We start from the raw sequence: 22817 nt of genomic DNA, 5'->3' as shown, positions 1-22817 counted from the left end.
TTCATGCCACCGTTGTTAAATGAATCACTGCACTTGTTAAGTTAGTGACACTGTTGTTAAGTGAACCTGGCTTCCCCATTGTCAGAAGGTCACAAAAGGCGATCACATGACCTTGGGACCCGCAACCATCATAAATATGAGTCAGTTGCCCAAGTCTGAATTTTGATGACGTGACCATGGGGATGCTGCAAGAGTCGTAAGTGTGAAAAATGGTCATGTCACTTTTTTGCAGTGCCATTGTTAACTTTGAAACGGTCACTAAATGACCTGTTGTGTAAATTGAGGATTCCCTGTATATTATTTTACAGCCCGGCCAGACGAGCATCTCTTTCAGAGGTAGCTGTCCCAGGGGAAAATGCTATGCCAGGTAATGTCTTTTAATTAGGGCTGATACGCAGTTCGTCTAGTGAAGAATGCCGCAGGGGAACGATTCCCAGTTCGACTCGAACCAAGATAGCTCCAACAGCTGATTCGCTCTGACGTTTTGTGCGGCCACCTGAGGCGCAGCCTGACTTTTCAACATTCCCAGAAGGAGAAGATCTGCGCGTAGCTGCTTCTCTCACCTGAGCAGCGCGAACAGAACAGATGCGCCCGCTCTAACCCTGCCCTGCCCTCCAAATTGCTCGACTGATTGGACCTTGCCGCTTGCCGTCTTCTCTCGGGCTGACAGTAACAGGAAGCGCTGCCGGCGCCTCCGAACCCGCTGGGAGAGCGAACCATGGAGTTCTCGGAGGAGAAGTTGCGGAAGTGGCTGACCAAGGCAAGCGGCGAAAGTGGGAGGAGGAAGAGTTTTAAGAAGCGCGAGCTAGTGGAAGCTCTGGTTTCGGCGTCCCAATTTTGGAGCACCTTCCCTCCCTGGCTTGGCTTGAAGGGAAAGGGAGCGACTGCCTGAATCCATTAAATCAATGGGTTTTTTTTTCCAGACTTTGCAGCTTTAAGATGTGTGGACTTCAACTCCCAGAATTCCTCAGCTAACATGGCTGGTTGGGGGATTTTTGGGACTTGAAGTCCACACATTTTAAAGTTGCCAAATTTGAAAAACATTAAGGGGTCCTTAGTGCACTCTGAGCTTGCTTGTTTTCTTGCAGACGTTTCATTGCCCTAACTAGGTAACATGTTTGCTAGGTACCTAGTTACTAGGTAACGTAACTAGTGCTCTAGTTACCTAGTTAGGGTAATGAAACGTCTGCAAGAAAACAAGCAAGCTCAGAGAGCACCAAGGACTCCTCATTTCAACCCTGAGCTATAAATATTCTCCTTTATTGAAAAATATTGCATTGGATCGTGCTTCCCTTGCCCGCTCTCTCTCTTGGTCGATTTCTTCCCGTTTGCTATTGGACCTGATCTTCCCTGTTCAGCCGCAGTGAATGGTGTCTGTTTTTGCAGGGTTTCCTCAATCTTGCGGAGTTAGTTTTTTTTTTTCCTTTCTGCTTCAAACATTGGCTATTTCCTCCTCAATAATTTATATATCATCGAATCCCATCACCTTTTTTTTGTTCTGGGAATAGAAATCGCAGACTCATCATTATTACAATAGGACATGCTTGTTTGATGTACAATCTCTTTTCTATTAAGCTGATCTCCTGATGGACCCAGTAAATAGCACATTAACGTGGAAGTAGCGTATATTTCTATTGAATAAATCACAATGGAGTGTGCATAAAATTCATAGTTCATGCTGCTTTTCATGGTCCCCAAATTGTAGTATGTATATATCAGCCTTTCTCTGCTCTGTCCTGGTGGGGTTACTTTCTCTTATCCCCAGGGTGCAGTTGAGATACCATAAAGTCCTCCCTAGTTGCTTCTTTTTTAAAATAGAGTTTTCTTTTCTTAGAACTCCTTCCAGGATGTCTATGGAGATTCTCAGGCATCCAGATCATGGTTGTCCCAAAAGTGCTTTTTCAAGAGGCAACGACTTTCTATTTTTTCTTTGAAGATGTTTTGCTTCTCAGCCAAGAAGCTTCTTCAGCTCTGACTGGATCGTGGGGAATGGAATCCTCCATTACCCACCATCCATGATTCCATTCCCCACCATCCAATCAGAGCTGAAGAAGCTTCTTGGCTGAGAAGCGAAATGTCTTCAAACTAAAACCAGAAAGTCTAGTTGCCTCTTGAAAAAGCACCTCTGGGTTCTTCCAAGATGGGTGAGGCACATTGCTTGAGCATTATTATCTCCCACTTGATCCTGTACCCTTTCTCCATGCCCATGTGCTCTCTGTTTTGGTACCCGTGTAGCAGTGAGGAGAATGAGCCTCTATTCACAAATAGCCTGAGTGATTGAAGCATTGAGCTGAGTAAGGGCATGTCACTGCACATTCACAAGCTCTAAGGCAACTGGCCAGATGACTAAATTCACTGTTGTAAGCACCAACCTCATTTACCTGATTCTCCCCGTCTCATGTTAAGGAGAATGAATGGTGGTTGATCCTCTGCTTGCAAGAGGGAGGGAAAACAAATCTGAGGGCATCCGCCAATCCTTTTCCTTAATTTAGCCTGCAGTATATAAAGACAGCTTTGTTACTATTGCTAAGTAAGGATAGAGAATAGGAGGGCAATTTATGCTGACGTGCTATTTCTGCCAGCTCAGAGACCTGTGGATTGGACAGCTCTCTTAAGTGCTCTAAGCCCAAATTATAAACATCCCTTTATGGTTTAGGATGATGTTTTTATATAATACAAACTTTGCTATGAAAGTGTATCTTCTGCTTATTGCTGCTTGTGAAGTCTATGGTCGGAGCATGATTTGCAGCAAACATGCCACATGATTGTGTATTGAATATTGTCATAGGAGAATGTTGTCATCAAATCACCCTTTACCACATTCCCTAGGAATTTTGCTCAATGAAGAATTCCAGATATATGTGTGTTGTATTCTTGTGTAATCCAAGTGGCTGTTTAGACATTTTCCTTCACATGGCCCTGTAGTTCATGTTTAAGATGATCAAAACTGTCTTTCTTATGTCTCCAGTATAAATTCCGAGATCTGACCATAGAAGAACTGAAGCACATAAATGAGTTGTATCCCAACATCAGGTTCACAATGAGCACCTACAGTAAGAATTCCTATTTTGGGGATAAATATATTACAGGTAGTTCTTGGCTTACAACAGTTTGCTTAATGACTATTTGAAGTTGTGACAGCACTGAAAAAAAGTGACTTATGACCATTTTTCACAGTTATGACCGTTGTAGCAACCCCAAGGTCAGGTGATCAAAATTCAGCCACTTGACAATTGACTCATATTTATAACAGTTGCAGTGTCCCGGGGTCATCTGATCTCCTTTTCCAACTTTCTGCCAGCAAAGTCAATGGGGAAACCAGATTCAATTAACAACTATGTTACTAATTTAACAACTACAGCGATTCATTTAACAAATGTGGCAAGAGAAGTCATAAAATGAGGCAAAACTCACTTAACAAATTTTTCACTTAGCAACATAAATTTTGGGCTCAATTGTGGTCGTAAGATGAGGACTACCTGTACCTGCAATTTTTTTTAATTGGGGGATCGTATAAATCAGATAAATAAAGTGAAATAAATGCTGAATATTAATATTAATATACTCTATGTGCCTATTATTTAGCACCTGAAGTGTGTTGTGTATTCACAGTATAATAGTATAACCTGCATATTAATACTATAATGTATTTATTAGGAATTATACTCATTGTTTCCTTTCAATTATTTGGGCAGTATGCATGGAATTGCAATCTTACTGTATACTTTTCTTAAATTTTCAGCAATTAATTGATCACTTTTACTAACCTTTACAACAATGGCATGGTAGAGAAAAATGTATATTTATATGCTGCTATTTTTTTAATTAGGATCCCTGTAGTTTTTGAATAGATTTTCTGTAGCATTATGTTGCCTTAGAAAATCTCTGTTTGCTGAATTTACTTTTTATGTCCTATTATGATGTTTTGAAATTCTATGCAATTTCTATTTCTGCATATGTGCGTGTAATGCTTTTGTTTGTTTGTTTGTTTCCTGCATTTATTATTTTTACAAATAATTCAGGGTGGCAAACATATCCAACACACCTTCAGCCTCCTGTTTTCCCCACAACAATAACCTTGTCAGGTGGATTGGCCTAAGAGGGAGTGGCTGATCCAAAGTCACCCAGCTGGCTTTCATGGCCAAGGCAGGATTTGAACTCGTGGTCTCCTGCTTTCTAGCTCAGTGCCTTAATACACACACAGACACATATTTTAAGAAATTAATAAAATAAATGACTGCTTTAGCTAATTTGAAATGTTAGGAACAATACATATCATCAGTACTAAATTAAGACAATTTTAAAAGGAAAAATTAAATCCTTAGTGATATAATGTTTTGAATTTTAGCTTTCAAGGATGGATCCCAGAAAGACCTTCTGAACTTTACTAGTACTGTTCCAGTAAAATATAAGGGTGAGTTCGAGGAATGTTTCCTTTGTATTTCTTGTTATTTGAAGATTCCAAATAATATACTTCAAAATGTATTTAGATACAAAAATTATATGTTGCTTCAATCACAGGCTATAATGTGTATATATATATATATATATTGTACAGCTTACCTCTAGTACAATAAGCAGCTAATAAAATAAAGCAACTTTAGTATCATATTCTCAAGGAAAGGGTCTGGATCAGCATGGGAAGAAATACCTTGCCATCCCTTCCTTCCTAGTCTACTTACTTATGTGGATGGCTCTGATAAAATAAAAAGCAGGAATTTATAGTACAGCATAATTAGAGGTCTTTTTTCCCTTGAAGTCTGAAGTAAGAAACAAAAAGTCACATTTATGGAGATTCTCAGTCATCCAGGTCATGGTTGTCTCAAAGGTGCTTTTTCAAGAGGCAACTGGACTTTCTGGTTTTTCTTTGAAGATGTTTTGTTTCTCATCCAAGAAGCTTCTTCAGCTCTCCACCATCCAGTCAGAGCTCAAGAAGCTACTTAGATGAGAAGCAAAACGTCTTCAAAGAAAACCCAGAAATTCCAGTTGCCTCTTGAAAAAAAATGCACCTTTGGGACAAAAAGTCACATTACTTAAGCTAGACAGCCTTATGAATCTACTAAGTAACAAAGTAAGTAAAATGAATGCTGAAGTTTCTTAGCAAGGGAGCTGGAAAGACTTTTTGGATTAAGCTATAATGGTGAAAATTAAGCAGCAGAAAAACAAAGAAAATCTGCAGCTGGCTAAGCATGAAGCTGATACTGCAACAATGGAAATAGGGGGAGATAAAGCAGTGTGAAAGTCAGGAGGAGATTCAGCAGCAGTTCAAGTAACAGACTTGCCACAATGCTATAGAAGCAGCAGAGGTTTCTGGATGGATATTGTCCAGAGAAAGTCCATGGATGGAATCTCAAAAAAAAAAAAAAAATCAGTTCTTGGCTGAAATTAGTCAGCAGCTATCCCAAACGTCTGGCAATAGACTTTGGAGGAATTCATGGAGCTATCAAAGAAAGGAAAGCTATCAAAAAGGTCAATCAGAAAAGACCTGCTGAAGAAGCTACAGTGCTGATGCCCCATCAAAGAAGTCCAGCAGTAGAGGCTGAAACTTCCTGGAAGAGGGTGCGCAATAAACCCCAAGATAGAGTTGACACTAGGTTGTCTTGGTTAGGTAGCCCGAGTAGCAAGCTCAATGACAAACTCTAGTGGTTCCGAGAGGAACTATTTTTATTTATTTATTTCGTCAAGCATATATTTTATGATAGATACAAGTGTAAACATTATAAATACATGAAAACAATACGAATAAAAGAAAACATTAGGACAGAGATGTTAGGAACGCTGGTGCACTTATGCACGCCCCTTACAGACCTCTTAGGAATGGGGTGAGGTCTACAGTAGGTAGTCTAAGGTTAAAGTTTTGAGGATTTGGGGAAGAAACCACAGAGTCAGGTAGTGCATTCCAGGCGTCGACAACTCGGTTACTGAAGTCGTATTTTCTGCAGTCTAGTTTGGATCGGTTTACCATGAGTTTGTATCTATTATGTGCTCTTGTATTGTTTTGGTTGAAGCTGAAGTATTCATCGGCTGGTAGGACATTGTAGCAGATGATTTTATGTACTATGGTCAAGTCAGACTGAAGACCGTGAAGTTCTAAGTTGTCTAAGCCCAAAATTTCAAGTCTGGTGGCATAAGGTATTTTGTTGTGAGCAGAGGAGTGGAGGACTCTTCTTGTGAAATATCTCTGGACTCATTCGATTGTATTAATGTGCGATATGCAGTGCAGGCTCCAGACAGATGAGCTGTATTCAAGAATTGGTCTGGCAAAAGTTTTGTATGCCCTAGTTTGCTGTTCAATATTACCAGAGAAGGGACCCTCACATTAACCCAGGCGGGAGGGGACAGCAGCATACACCCTGCCCCTCATAAAGCAGCCTGGGGAAGGAAGGAAGTTTATTCCCATCTCAAATCAAACTACTCTATTCATGGGACCTGCCTGGGTTTGTTATAATCTTAAACTGAATCTACAACAAATAACAGCCGGTAATTATCAAGTCAGAAAATCAGTTTTCAGTGTCAAAAGTTAACAATTTAATACAAGTCCAAAAGTAAATACTGCCATAGCTGGACAACAAATCTACAATTCTTATGTAACATATGCTGCAGTGTCTCTTCAGAAGAGTAGCATTTTTTAACCTGTCTTCCTGGAAAATCAACAGGAGTTAAGGAACAGTTTTAACTTGTGGGGAGAGGGAAAACAATTTCAGAGGGTGGGCACTGATTTTCCATCCCTGTCATGAAGGGTAGGGGATTCATTCTCTCTCCTAGCTGAAATGAGAAGCATGGAACCTTTGCTAAACAGATTTTTATTTTGTATTTTGACAGGTAACATTTATAATATTCCAATTTGCATATGGATTTTAGATTCTTATCCTTTTACTCCACCCATTTGTTTTCTAAACCCTACTGCTAATATGGGAATTTCTGTTGGAAAACATGTCGATGTCCGTGGAAGGATTTACCTGCCATATCTACAAGCCTGGAGTCATGTAAGAATTAGATAAATACATTACATAAAATTATATGTATTATCTTATTAAAATTTATATAAAGGTGATATACCTTTGTACCTCTTCGCAGCAGTTATCATTTTTCCACATATAATTACATACATAAATATGTGCAATATGAGATAAAATACAATTTATTTGAATACAAAATGGTTATCATAATGTATGTAGAATGGATGGTAGTATTAGGTTTTCAGGTTCCTTATTAACAAAGTCAAGTTAACCAGTGTTACTCAAGAGCGGATGAAGATTTCATCCCCAAACCATGCCTTTTTTTTATCCATCATCCATCCATCCATCCTTTATTTGATTTTTATTTTACTACTATTTAACCAACTTTACAAATACAACAGGTTACAAATACAACAAAATAAAAATACAGAAATACAGGAAAGGACTAAAAGCAATAAACATACAATACCAAAGTGGTGTTACAACTCAAATACCTCTGGAAAAAAACGTGGTATCCAGCATCTTCCAAAAGGTGAGGAAGGCAGGAGCAGATCTAACCTTAAGTTCAAGGTCTGTAGAGATTCTCAGTCATCCAGGTCATGGTTGTCCCAAAGGTGCTTTTTTAGGAGGCAACTGGACTTTCTTGTTTTTTCTTCTGAGAAGCGAAAACGTCTTCAAAAAAAAAACAAAAAGAAAAAAACAAGAAAGTCCAGTTGCCTCCTGAAAAAATACCTTTGGGCCTTATTTCAAGGCCTCTCTAAAAGACTGGCTTTTGAACACTGACTCCCAGACCTCCCAAAAGTGGGGAACCATCAGCTGCTTCTCCCACCACAATTATAATGGCCAACCTGACTTCTGTAAGGAGATGCAGGCTTTAGGTAGTCTGGCAGGAACCCATAAATGGATTTAAAGGTTATCACCAGTGGTGGAATACAATTTTTTTTACTACCGGTTCTGTAGGCGTGGCTTGGGCGTGGTGTGGCTTCGTGGGCATGGCTTGATGGGCATGGCAGGAGAAGGATACTGCAAAATCTCCATTCCCATCCCACTCCAGGGAAAGGATACTGCAAAATCTCCATTCCCTCTGTACTCCTGGGGCCAGCCAGAGGTGGTATTTGCCAGTTCTCCAAACTACTCAAAATTTCCACTACCAGTTCTCCAGAACCTGCTAAATAGTATCCCTGGTTAACACCAATAATTGAATTACATCCAGAATCTATTGAACAACCAACATGGGGTTCCCAAAAAAGGCATGATAGGTTCCCAGCAATACTTGCCAGTAAGCATGTGGGCTACTCCACATTATTACCAACTGAAGCTTTTGGATAGTTTTTAAAGACAGCCCCACGTAGAGTGCATTGTAGTAGTGTAGATAGATGGTAAATAAATCATGAGCCAATGTTGTAAGGTCCTCTTGTGCCAGGGAAGGTCACAATTTATACATCAGCCAAAGCTGGGTAACAACCCCCTTGACTATATCCATCACCTGAGGCTCAACAGGAGCTTCATGTCCAGGAGGGCCTATAAATTGTGGATCTTCTTCAGAAATGGTGTCTCTTCATTCACAGTAATCACCATAGCTGAAAGAGACCCCAGTGTACAAAACCTGGGTTCTGTTTCCTTCCAGTAAACCCTCACAGTTTCAGGCACCAAGATGGGACTTCAGCGGCATCCCAGCTCTGAATGAATAAAAGAACTCATTCATTAAAAAATTAAGGACTCCATCAGCAACAGTATTAAAATATGCTCTTGTCCTTTTGTAAATCTAGCTATGTGAGTCAGGGCCCTTCCATCTATATAGCCCTGCTCCTATTGCTTTTACTTGATTATTTTAGTCTCCAGGAAAACATTGGAAAATGGATCATGAAACAATGAAAAAAAATACTGTTTTGACAAGTATTCCAATTTTTTTGTGTCAATGATTAAAATCCATGCCTCATATTCCCAAGCAGTTTATATATCTAGTGCGCTATCTTAAAAATTTACTAGACAATGTTTTAAGTGGTATATCTGTTATATAATTAAATTCTAATTTGTCCTGTATTTATTGCAGCCACAGTCAGTAATTATAGGGTTGTTAAAGGAAATGAGCATAAAATTTGAAGAGGAACTTCCGTTATATGCATTATCATCTTCTGATGAAGCCAGACAGATGGACCTACTTTCGTATATCACAAAAATTGTTGACGGTATTCATCTTTTCTGGAAACTTACCATCTGTTATTTGTGTGTATAATTCATAGTATCTTGATAATTTTGTTTTGGATTTTCCTGGAAGAATCCAAATCAGTAAACTGTTACATTATAGCAGCAATAGCAATAGCACTTAGACTTATATACTGCTTCATAGTGCTTTACAGCTCTCTGTAAGCGGTTTACAGAGTCAGCATATTGCCCCCAACAATCTGGGTCCTCATTTTACTGACCTTGGAAGGATGGAAGGCTGAATCAACCTTGAGCCTGGTGAGATTTGATCTGCCAAACTGTTGGCAGCAGAAGTAGCCTGCAGTACTGCACTCTAACCACGGTGCCACCGTGGCTCCAGCAAAGCATAAGATCTGGAACAGGTGTGTCCAACCTATGGCCAAAGGCCTGTATGAGGCCCTGGGCAGTCAGTAATATCGCCCCACAAGATTGTAACTTTTAACATTATGTGCTTTGTAGTGATATTTATAGATATTGACTCTATTATATATACCCAATTTAGAACATAGAGTTGAATAATAGAATTGGAAGGGTTAATGGCTTTTGGCAGCATGCACAGGCTTTCAATTAGCCTGAGTGGCTGCTCTTAGCTACTGCTTTTGCTTTTGCTTTCCAGTTTTGACTTTTTTTAAAAAAAAGGGTATGGCTGTTTTAAGTTTTCTGCATTAGTTTAGTGGTTCCTGGCACTGTCCTTTTGAAGTGTACTTCCCTCACTCTTTTTGAAAGCCTCTAGTGATGGAGCACCCACAACTTCTGAAGACAAGCTATTCCATTGGTTAATTGGTCTCACCCTTAGGAAATTTCTCCTTAGTCCTAGGTTGCTTCTCTCTTTGGTTAGTGTCCATCCATTGTTTCTTGTTGTGCCTTTTAGTGTTTTGGAAAACAGATGGACCTCTCATTTTTGTAGGAGCCCCTCAAATATTGGAACAGTGATATTTTATTGTGAGTTGGGGAGATGTTTAGCAAAATTGATTAAATGGAAAAAAGGGCATGGTTTGCTTTTTAAATCCTGTTAGCACTTCTCTAGATAAAAAGTGAAAGATCATTAAAAAGGTCACCAGTATTGTAGAGCTGGGGCAATTTTTACACTGTCAGTTTGAAACAATCTCAAAACTTTCCAATGGAAAGAGCTAACAGAGACATGGATGCCTTTCCTAACTTTCTGTAGTTGACTAGGTTGTGCCAGTTTGATGAAAGGTGGATGTCTCACCTCTCTTCTCCCTGAGATCCTCTGCTTTTTGCACTTTGGTGCCTCCACCTTTCTGTCTTAATGTAGCTGTTTAGTGATTTCTGCTGCTATTGCCTGCCATTCACATGGATGTGTTTACCTGATGCTTTCCCACATAACCCTGGCATGTGAGACAGGTAAGAATTTCACAGGTTATGCCATCATTGAAGAATAAATAAAAAAGTAGAGAAAAATAAAGTGGATAAAAATGAAATAAATGCAGTAGTTCTCACAAATGATTTATTTATTTTGTTAGATGTTTATCCTGTCTTTATTACTTTATAAGGAACTCAAGGTGGAGAACTTATCTAATATTCCTTCCTCCTCTTAGTTTCCCCACAACCAGTAGTGAGATTCAAATCCCGTCGCTACTGGTTCATGTCATGCGCAGGAGCCTTTGCACATGTGCAGAGACGTTCGTGGGGGCAGAGCCCCCCCTCCGCCGCTACCAGTTCACCTGAACCGGTAGCAACCACCACTGCCCAAAACCACAATCTAAGAAGTGGTTTGGGCTGGGAGAGAGTGACTTGTCACTGCCATTTTTTCACGCCTAAAATGGGAGTAGAACTCAGAGTCTCTTGGTTTCTAGACCAGCACCTTAAGCACTACTTTGCTTAAAAAGATGGAAGGAATATCAAAATAACTTATAAGAATTGCATGCAAAAACAGGGATAGAGAAAACAAACTTGTAAAGCTGCAAACATTACAGATAACATTTTAGAATAATTTCCCATAGAATGATGCAAAAGACAAGAGAGGTTGTAGCAAATTACAATCTGAGATGGGCCTGTTAGTAGGAAAGGAGACTAGAATGAGCAGTAATATTTTTGCAAGATGCATCAAACCTGAAGTCAAGATGTTTATTATTTGCACAAGGTCAGCATTCTTTTTATTTGAAAACTACTCGCTCCGGCGAGGTGAGCGGCCAGGCGTGAGAAGAAGGAGTGGTGGGGAGGGGTGAGGCGAGGCGAGGAGAGGCGTGGCCGGTCGTGGCAAGGAGAGGCCAGACGAGATGAGGCACCCCTTGACATGAGTGACGTTGAGTTGGCCATACCCACTCAGTCACATGACCACCCAGCCAGTCATTAGGGCGGAGAACCAGTTGTTAAATTATTTGAATCCCACCACTGTTAATGCCATATAGTTTCTGAAACAATTAAGAAATCTCAGTTTCCTTTGTTAAATCTACTGTCCCTAGGATCAAGCTATTAATGTATTTTTGAGTTTGGTATTGCTTGTATTGATCAATTTTTTGTGTAACAAATGGTTAGAGTGGAAGAGCCTTTGCCAAATTGGAACAACAGAGAAGAAAGTCTTTGCCCTTCCCACAGTTTGGATTGGAATGGGAACAATCTCCCATTAGTTCCAACAACAACATTTCTCTTTTCACCTAAAAAAAAAATCATGTTGCAATCCCTTGCATGTTATCTGGGGGGTAAGATAAATAGAACCCAGCAAACCTACGTTTAAGTAAACATCTATGCATAGGATTTGTTTGCATAACATTTTTTTTTATTTTTCAGTACCATAATTACAGTTGTCCAGACCAAAGCATTTTTAAAAATTATTTTTTTTGAGCATCAGTATTATGCATTTACAATGCATAATCGTTTATTTAAATAGCATGTGGTTTTTAGGTGAAAACAATGGACAATCAAAGGGAGAAGAAAAGAAAAATGATGGAGGATTACGCAAAGTTACAATAGTTGGGGCTGGAGATCTAGGCCTTGCTTGTATTTTGGCTATTTCGGCAAAGGTATGCACTTTCTGTTACTATTATGCTCGTTTCTGTAATAAATTTATATTGTAATAAAATAATTGGAGCAGGGGAATATTTGAGACCATATTCACAGAATATTTTCTCCATAAAAGTCTTCTAAATTATGGCTGGAGGCATTACCTTATTAGAGATTAATAATGCATTTCTGTGTAAATTCATTAAGAGATGTTTTCCATCTAATCTCAGAATAAATACTTATGAACTCTGTAATTTTTGATTATATGTATTAGGAATGCACTTTTACTTTCTTTTTAGTTTATTTGAATGTGATATTTTTCAAAAAAGCTGCTTAACTTTTTGTACTTATTATTCTTGTTGGATTGAATCCCACAGAATTCTTCTCAGAATACAATTCGTATTTGCTTTGATGAAAAACATTTCTTTCTTTCTTTCTTTTGAATCAATTTAGGATATTGCTGACAAAGTGGTTGTCTTGGACTGCTCAGAAGCTACAGTGAAAGGAGGAACAATGGACCTAGAAATCTTTGACTTGCCAAAGGTGGAAATTAGTCGAGGTAATATTACACTGTATAGTATTTTCTAGCAATATTGCAAACTGAAGTATTCACCTGGGCTGCTCTGCAGGGTGCAAAAAGTTTTGGAAGCTTCTTTCACTTCAGTGCTTCAGTCTTGGACAAAGATTGTACTGCATAGATAATCCTACGTACATGTAAAATGGTTAATGTACTCATCCCAGAGCTCAGCAAATACAGTCAAAGCATACTCATTTATTTACATATATGAAATATTAATCCATGTTATATTCTTCCTGAGATTTGATCTGCATTCCAAAATTGGCAGAACATAGCAAGGGTTATGTGTAAAGACATATTACTACGTAATAGACTGAATTCTCTTTGAATTTTTGACATTAGTTCAATTTCAGTAGTATTAATAATAATTCCTCTATTAATTATATAAGTGGGAAGAGATTGGAAGTGATACTTTTGCCTATTTATCTCAAGTCCGGAAATAAACCATGTATTATCATAGATTTATTTATTTATTTTTTAAAAATGCCATTCTTGAAAATAAGACATATTCAATAATAATTTGCAATTCTTTATATTTTTATAGATTTTTCTGCATCAGCGGACTCAAAGTTGGTGGTGCTTACCATTAATTCTTTAGGGAATGCTCAGTCCTATCTGGAGGTTGTACAGAGCAATGTGGAATTGTTCAGAGGCATTATTCCCTCAATAGCTCATTACAGTCAACACAGTGTACTCCTTATTGCCTCTCAGCCAGGTACTGTATGGCAAAGTTTAATATAATTCTATGAAGTTTCAATCACAAGATATGATTTGCAATTGATATTATCTTAGGGTTTTTTGACATCATCTTAGTGAGGATTAAAAGGTATCTTATTTTGTCATAATTCTCAGCCACAAAATAACAGTATCAAGTATTAGGTCAACTTTTTAAAAAAAAATCTGCTGGTTGTTTTATCTTGTTCTACGTGATGAACAGTTATTGGAAATTTCCTTTTAGGCAATTTAAAAACCTCAACAGATTTTTCTGATTCCAAATATTGTATAAAGGTTGTGTAATTTGTTACATGATTCAACTCCATTGCTTATCTCCAATGAGGTAGTACCAGGATTACAGTCTTTTAAAACTATACAAACACAAGCACGGAAATAAAGAGCAGAAATATAGTATACCACTTACAAAAAAATCAACCAAGTTTGTTAACATCTTAACTATTTTGGTATAATAATTCTTTCTGTTCTGTTTATATACAAAAAGTGAATCCTGACAATCCAAGACTGTAAAGATGGGGTTGTGCTATTTTTCTAACATTGAAGAGTAATATTTTTGCTGCTTTCCATGGTTGATAAATCCATAAATCCATATTACTTGTAGTCATACGTTTTGAGTTTGGTCCATGCAGTTCAATTAACATATTTAAATCATGCTGATCTTTGTAATATTATATTAAAAACGTAAAGATATTAAGCCAAAATGAAATAATAACAGCCCATATCATATGAGTAAGGTGACCGCTCCCTTCTTCATTTGGGAGCGCGGGAGGACCCCTTGGAGGGTCAGGCCAAGGACGTTGTACAGTATCTGTATGACAAAATCGCTCAAATTCGGGAAGACTTGGACTCTGACTGGGTAGATTCAGGTGGGCTGATGGAGGCAGGTCTTGAAAATATTATCTGGGAAGAGTTTGACCCTGTGACCCCCGAAGACGTGGGCAGGATTCTGGGCAGACTGAGCGCGGCCACATGTTTAGTGGACCCGTGTCCCTCCTGGTTAGTGCTGGCTTCCTGGGAGGTTACACGAGGCTGGCTCCAGGGGATTATTAATGCTTTGTTGAGTGAGGGTGGCTTTCCCGCCGCCTTGAAAGAGGCGATGGTGAGGCCTCCTCAAGAAGCCTTCCCTGGACCCAGCAGTGTTAGCAAATTGTCGTCTAGTCTCCAACCTTCGCTTTGTGGCGAAGGTTGTTGAGAGTGTGGTGGCGCGACAGCTTCCCCAATACCTGGATGAAACGGTTTATCTAGATCTGTTCCAGTTGGGTTTCAGGCCTGGTACAGCACGGAAACAGCATTGGTCGCGTTGGTTGATGATCTCTGGAGGGCTCGGAAGAGGGGTTGTTCCTCTGTCCTGGTCCTATTAGACCTCTCAGCGGCTTTCAATACCATAGACCGTGGTATCATGCTGCGCTGGTTGGAAGAGCTGGGGGTGGGGGGCACCATTCTGTGGTGGTTCTCCTCCTTTCTCTCTGACCAGTCGCAGTCTGTGTTGGCAGGGGGACAGAGGTCGACCCCGAGGCGCCTTGTGTGTGGGGTGCCACAAGGGTCGGTCCTCTCACCCCTTCTGTTCAACATTTATATGAAGCCGCTGGGTGAGATCATCCGTGGTTTTGGGGTGAAGTACCATCAGTATGCTGACGATACTCAGCTGTACATCTCCACCCTGGGCCACCCCAATGATGCCCTTGAAGTGATGTCCCAGTGCCTGGAGGCCATGCGGATCTGGATGAGGAGGAACAGACTCAGGCTCAACCCATCCAAGACCAAGTGGCTGTGGTTTCCGGCGTCCCGATATAGCCAGCTGGCGCCATTGCTGGCTATTGGGGGCGAGTCGTTGGCCCCCATGGAGAGGGCTCGCAACTTGGGCGTCCTCCTGGATACACGGCTGTCCTTAGAAGAACATCTGACGGCTGTGGCCAGGGAGACTTTCTATCAGGTTTGCCTGATTCGCCAGTTGCGTCCCTTTCTGGATCAGGACTCCTTATGCACGGTCACTCACGCCCTCGTCACTTCCCGCCTGGACTACTGTAATGCTCTCTACATGGGGCTCCCCTTGAGGAGTACCTGGAGGCTCCAACTGGTCCAGAATGCGGCCGCGCGGGTGGTTATGGGAGCGACATGGTGCTCCCACGTAACACCTCTCCTGCGCGAGCTGCACTGGTTCCCGGTGGTCTTCCGGGTGTGCTTCAAGGTACTGGTTATCACCTTTAGAGCACTCCATGGCTCAGGACCTGGTTATCTACAAGACCACCTTCTGCCACCGGTAGCCTCTGCCCGACCAGTACGCTCCCAGAGAGGGGCTTCTCAGGGTGCCGTCGGCCAAACAGTGTCGACTGGCAGCCCCCAGAGGGAGACCCTTCTCTGTGGGGGCACCTGCCCTTTGGAACGAGCTCCCCCCAGAGATACGGAGGATCCCGGATTTGCGCACTTTCTGCCGTGCCCTCAAGACCTTTTTATTCCATCAAGCGGGGCTGGCCTAACCCTTTTTAATTGTTTAATTTTAATTCGGATCTATTCTTAAAAATAGGGATGTTTTAATTAGTGGGCCAAATCTATTTAATATGTCTTTTAACTTGTTTTTAAATTTTATATTATATTTGTTTTATTTATGGCTGTTCACCGCCCTGAGTCCTTCGGGAGTAGGGCGGTATATAAATTTAAATAATCTAAACTAAAATAAATGTCTTTTTACCATTTTTGTACTTCCAGCCAGTCTTTTCAAATATTTTCTGTGTGTTTAGTATTGCAGAGATGGATCTTTTTTCAGTTTGCTTCCTATTAAGAAGCATAATTCATATTTTTAAAGACTGCCTAATATATTGGGAGGGTTCATTGAAATCAATGGGTGACACCAATTCAGATTTGAAGGAAGACATCAGCAGAATAGGGAAGGACAAATTTTTGATGTTGAAGGGAATTTTGACAATCTTAAAAATTATTTACATAAATTATGTAAATTTTGGAAAGAATAATTTAAAAATCCAATGACATAGGAAGAGATCTTGCTATTTGGAACCTAACAAAGACCAATTACTATGAGCTCTATTCAGGGCATCCGTAGAAGGAAGTTTTGATATACAGAGTGTTGGTACACATATAAAAGGAGCAGGGCTTCAGCTGCATCATTGCAACAAAACATACTGACTTTTTGACTCCCTGTGGATATTGTTGGCTCTTCTAAATATATATATATATATATATATTTGTGCCTGCTTTGGTGTGTTTGTGCAAACATTTGGGTTAATATTGACTCCTGGTAACTGCCTGCATATGTTCTTACAGTTTCTTGGAAAAATTTTGGAAGAGATTTGACATTGGTTTTTTTTTTTTTTTTTGCTTGCTTGCTACTGTAGAGGAACATAATTAAAAATGACCCGCCCCTCAAAAAAAAAAAAAAAAGTAATGGACAAAATTTATAATTGCTCTTTTCCAAATTATACGAGATTATATTATAATCTCGTATACAACTATTATATCTAATAGTTGACATATAGACTGTTAGTTAATCAGAGATCTCCAAAAAGACTCCCTCTCCAGTTCTGAATTCATTAGAAGATTCCATTCTGTAGTTCAGGCTGAGGTCCTTGGTGTTCTCTGAGCTTGGTTCCTTGTTTGTTTGTAGACATTTCATTACCTATCTAGATATCATCATCAGTACTGTTTGTTCCCTGTTTATTCTCAGAGTTATATCTCTGCTATAAATGAGAATGGGTGAAGGTACAAGAAACTTGAATAGTATGTGTTATCCAAAGTCTAATAGATACATAATAAATAATACTAAACTTAGTCCTTTCACATCTTTTCTCCAACACAATCAAATCTTTATGGCGATTAAAGCTTCTCATTATGCAAGAAATCCTGACCTTTTATTGACATCCTGCAGCTGTTCACAAAGAAATAGTAAACCTCTGATTCCTCAGCAATCATAGAAATTAATAGATGTATGTGCCTATGTATGGCACACCATTCCACTTATCCCAAACAGTTGCCCAAATAACAGTATAATTTTTCTTAAAGTTAAAAATGGAATTTACCGTAAATACAAAAATCATTAAAAATCAGGAATATTTACAAGACACTTTAAACCACTATTTGATATTCACTTAAAAATATTTGTCAATTTTCTTAATTTTTTTTAAAATCACAACTACAGTAGAAATAATGACCTATGTGTCGTGGAAGCTGAGTGGATTCCCCAAAAGCAGAGTTATTGGAATTGGTTGCAATTTGGATTCAGCAAGATTCCAGTATGTTATTACAAATCTGTTGAAAGCCCAAAGCAGAAGTAAAGACAATTGGATTATCGGTGAACAAGGAGTAAACAAAGGTAAAACACTGAACTACAGTATGACTTAGGAATCTACATTTTAGATTTTCTTTCCTCTTTGAATTAGAACATAAATGAGCACTTTTATATTTGTTTGAGAAAACATTGAAATTTATGCTGAAGGTACAATTTTATAAATGGAAAATGTAGGATAGTCCTTTTTTAGTGATCACAATTGGGACTAGAAATTGGTCATTAAACAAAGCCATCACTAAGTGGGAAATCAAGTGAGTGCAATTATGCTTTGATTTTCTTCATTTTTCCACCCTTTGGAATGGTGGGATAATTAGCAAGAAGGAATTAATGTTTAAACAATCTTTCCTGTGCCTGATTCATTTTCTCTCTCCTTCCCTCATGAAGTAGGGAGATTGGAGAGGAGGAGATTACAAGAAAGTTAGAGGCAAAAAATGGGGAATACACTGGATGTTTGCTAGCACATTCCTTTTGATGTCTATTCCCTTGCTTACTCTCTTATAATCCTTCCTTAAACTTTCTGCTCTGCAAGGGTGAAAAATCTAAACAATGGGTCAGGCACAGAACAACATATTCTGATTACAATGATGATCACATGACTGAGGGACACTGCAAAGATTGTAAATACTTGCCTTGGTTGCAGAGTTATTTTTTTCATCACCATTATAACTTCAAATGGTTGCTGCAATTGATTGAGGCAATTGGTAAGTGAAGTCTACTTTAAAACATTTGCCAACTTCTGCTTTAATTAATAGCTAATAGGAGAAATTAGAGGGAGTATTGTACCTCTATTAGCATGACACAATAAGACTACAAAGTACATAGGTTGAAAACCAAGACATGTTATCTAACTATCCAAATGTTTGAAAAAAAAATTAATTGCAATTGTCTTATACAGTGGCAGCATGGAGTTCTAATTCAGTGATAAATCATCCTGATGATAAGTTAACAAATGATCAACAGGTATTGACTAACAGGTAAAACTTCTATGCCTCTATATATTTAGTAGGAAATGACACTTATTTTAATGGGACTTCTATATAAGCTGGTATAGGATTTTAGCCCACATATAAATGTTCACCTGTATCTGAGTAGCACAATCTACATTATTTAACTATAAAACATTTATATTTTGAGTATAGCAACAGCTCTGGTGAAAATATGTGGATATTGAAAAGAATATATTGCTTGTTGGAAAAGTCTTTTTCAAGTCTTAGATGTATTTCTTGTATTTAGAGCCATGGAAATTCTGAAAGGAAAAGGCCAAAGGTCTTGGTCTGTTGGTCTGTCAATAGCTGATCTGACTGACACTATATTGAATGATAAAAGAAAAATACATTCTGTATCAACCACGGTGAAGGTAAGCAGGAAACTGATTTTACTTTTGAAAAAGACTGAATATTAAGGTTATAGATAACAGTTGAAAACCATGAGAAGAAAAGAAAAAAGGATCTACAGGTGCCCCTGACTTTGGCTTGAGGATACCTGGCTAACCATTTCTTCTTGTCCTACATATCCCATGGTAGAGGCCAGCTGATTTTGGGTTTTTCTGATCCAAATCCAATGGAAATATTGTTTTCAATTTTCATCTGACAATATATTTGCTATTTTCATGGTTTGTGTTGCTACAGTGGCCACCATGGCAGCATCAGAAATTGGTCCAGCACCTTTTCATTCCAGATGTCAAAGGTCCTCTTTGTTGGTTGCTGTCAGCATCCCTCTACAGCCATTTTAAAAAACTTTTTAAAAATACTTAATACAATTGAAAATACAATTCTAAATATTACTTTTAACAGAATAAATTATGTTTCTCAGCAACAAAGGTCAGACACTAAAATGATTAGTCCTTTTGCTGGCTTACCTCAGTTATAACTTTTGATAACTAATATGGTTTAAACAGCCAATGTCATTTAAAGCAGAAAATGTTCACTTTTGGTTTTGTGGTTTGTATGCTATAAATCACTTGAAATACTGTAGTTCCAGATGGTCACTAAGTAACAGCAAAGAATTAGTTTCTCTATCTCTTTGCTGTTATTTAGTGTCAATCTGGGATTTTACAGCTCAGATAAAAATACATCTAAATTGTGTAATTACTTGCAAGCTTATTTAAATCTTACAAGTATTAGTGACTGGAATATGTAAAATTCAAGCCCGAAGTGCCTTAAATTTCATATACCTTTGATGAAATCCAGATACATGTAAAAATATTATGCTTATGTTTTTTTTTTCTAGGGGTGTTATAATATAAACAGTGAAGTATTTTTAAGTATGCCTTGTGTACTTGGAATCAGTGGTGTAATTGAAATGATGAAGCCTGTGGAAGAGGATAATGTAGTTGAAAAACTTCAAACCAGTGCTGCATCTGTCAATGACCTTCAACAGCAACTGAAGCTCTGATTGCCAAGGAACCATAGATTTTTGTTCTTAAAATATTTGAGATTTGCAGAAAAGGTATTAACAACCAACTGGGTCCAACATCAAATTCTCACAGTGTGGAAACTTTAGTGAATATTATTATATGGTAACTAAAAGTAGACAAAAACATTTAGGTTAGGGAAGGTATTAACGGCCATGGCCTTACACGTAAGATATTTTATAATCATAAATTACTGTACTTCTTTGCCCTTTCCTCTTCATGCTGTGACCTTCAATACTACTATTCAACTTTGTTCTCTTAAGTAAATTTTTATTTTAATCTGAGATGTTAGGCAGTCAGAGGTAATATATCACCATTAGATTGTTATTTCCCATACATTATTGACTGTATATAGATAATATACATTTCTTAGAAAGAAATGGCAGCACAGTATTGTCTAAAATCAATGTTCATGATTCAACTGATATTTATGTTTTTTTAAATGTTTATACTACCAAGTCAATCATGTGATGTTGCCATTATATTGCACAAATATTACTTTAGGCTCATTTTGTCTAATTAGAGTTCTGTATAGATTCTAAAGATTTAGGGGAAAGTCTTGGGCGAAGGCTTTTAAAAATAGTAGCATAATACATTGCTGCATTTTTGGCTCCCAAGACCCAGAGAGAAAACAGGATTCTTTCTGTTTTAGGCACAGAACATGCTTTGTTTATCCTCCTTTATCCCACCCTAAAACTAAGGAGGACCTACCAAAGTAATCTTTTTCATGTAGCTGGATCCACACTCCTGGAAACGGACAGGAACAACATGTAAATGCACTATTCATTATTATGCAGTAGTTAAGTTTTAATGTATTTGGCTGCTCAGTTCTAATATTGCACTAAGCTTTTAGCAATACAAAAAGATTTGCCACACTAAATTTAATAAAATGTTATTGTGTAATTATGTATGCTTACAATGATTTTTGCCAATTTTCCGTAGATTATTTTTCCAAAAATTACGATATGGAAAAAAACCCCTTCTTAATGAGATATTAATAAGGCTAATGGTATCTGATGTACATCTTTTGCTTTGAATTCTATGATTTTCAGAGGTAAAGATTTAATGAGGAAGTGATGCACAATTTTATGGGTGCATTGCTGGTATTTTGAATCAGCAGTAATAATACCTACAGAATTTCAGCACACATGCGGGTGACTTTGGGTCAGTTACTTTCCCTCAACACTCCAATGAAGGAATTGGCAAGCCACTAATGAAAAATGCTGCCAGGAAAACTGCAGGGGGCAATCGCCAGCTGATTTAAAAACACATTTAAAAAAAAAACAGGGCAGAAAGAGCAGGTTGTGAAGCCACCTATCCTAATTTTAAAACAAATAACAGTAATAAAGAGTAAGCCCACTTGTGAATTTGTCTTGGGATTAATTGTGCTTGTTTTTAATAACAATAATAAATTAAATTTATATTTTTTATCAGATTTATATAGCCGCCCATCTCACCAGAGGTGACTCTGGATGGTGCACACCATGAAAGAAAAATATAAATTATAAAATAGTCATTATAAAAAATAAACCATTATTTAAAAAATAAGAATCAGTAAAAATTAAAATTTATATAATACCCAATTCTCAGCAACTCTGGGATCCATGACCCCTACATGACCCCATAGGAATCTGGTAATGTAAATGAAGCGGGCTCTGATAGATGACCACTGGATAACTTTCTATTCACTCTATTCTAAAAAGCAATGCATCCGGTTAGAAAAAGTACAAACTCAGCCAAAATCCTTTTGGTTCCTCTAGGAGGCCTCTAAGTTGTCAGAAGAAAGGAACATTCTAATGACATACAGCTTAAAGGTTGGTTAGGTCAAGGGGATCCACATGAGTTAAAAGTTGTCTTATCGTCAGAAGATGATTTGAATCTATGCTTCAGTAATCTACAAAAAGAAATATAACTATTTTGCAAAGAAACTCAGTAATTAGGAAATGTCAATTAAAAATGACAAATGTATATGACCATATGAATTGCTGAGTTAACAGAATCCTTTGTCTAGAAGGGTATAAAACCATTGTACCTAATTTCTGTCTTTGTTCAACGCTTCATGTACAGAGCCTTGAACCTATTGCGCAATATATAAAATTTGTCTCTGATTAATCTAAAAGTTGTGTTTGTCTTATTAAATCCACAACACTGGCAACAGCCATTAAAATATTAAAGAACACATTCGTGGACAGGAACAGGCATCTGGCCTGGCCTAACTCCCCTCTTTTAAATTTTTTAAATTTTTTAATTTGTGATCTTATAAATTGGGTGTTTTAATCTGTGTTTCGGCCAAAATATTTAATAATTTTAAGGGATTTTTAATATTTGTATTATCTGTATTTTATCTTGGCTGTTCACCGCCCTGAGTCCTTCGGGAGTAGGGCGGTATAGAAATTTGATTACATACATACATACATACATACATAAATAAATAAATAAATAAATAAATAAATCTCAATCACAAAGCCCCAAAGAATGCATAAAAGGCCACCTACTCTCAACCCCATTTTATCAGCCACCCCAGAAACGTGTGGCTGTCACTGAAGTTTCTGCTACCAACTAAACCGAAACCTTCTTTCCTGCAGCCTATCTCCATTTTATTTCAACATCTTTCTCCTGGCTTGGAACTGGATCTGATTTTTCTTCCAACAATGAGTTCACTTAAAA

The 22817-nt window shown here is 38.2% G+C and overlaps 1 protein-coding gene across 1 annotated transcript; it reads left to right on the top strand.

The window, feature by feature from the left end:
- The first annotated feature begins 306 nt into the window (after positions 1-306).
- On the top strand, positions 307-21050 carry UEVLD (UEV and lactate/malate dehyrogenase domains). Its single transcript, XM_034416932.2, has 12 exons — positions 307-760; positions 2969-3053; positions 4349-4414; positions 6823-6986; positions 9013-9148; positions 12030-12148; positions 12582-12687; positions 13250-13420; positions 17588-17761; positions 18633-18711; positions 18971-19094; positions 19967-21050. The coding sequence occupies exons 1-12, from the start codon at positions 719-721 to the stop codon at positions 20129-20131; spliced, it is 1431 nt and encodes a 476-aa protein (XP_034272823.2). The 5' UTR covers positions 307-718; the 3' UTR covers positions 20132-21050.
- The last annotated feature ends 1767 nt before the right edge of the window (positions 21051-22817 follow it).

Source organism: Pantherophis guttatus, chromosome 1 (genome assembly GCF_059756535.1).
Source record: "Pantherophis guttatus breed Tessera chromosome 1, ASM5975653v1, whole genome shotgun sequence".
In the NCBI taxonomy this organism is placed as follows: Eukaryota; Metazoa; Chordata; class Lepidosauria; order Squamata; family Colubridae; genus Pantherophis; species Pantherophis guttatus.
The sequence above is the reverse complement of the archived record's forward strand: the minus strand, read 5'-3'. Positions and strand labels throughout refer to the sequence as shown.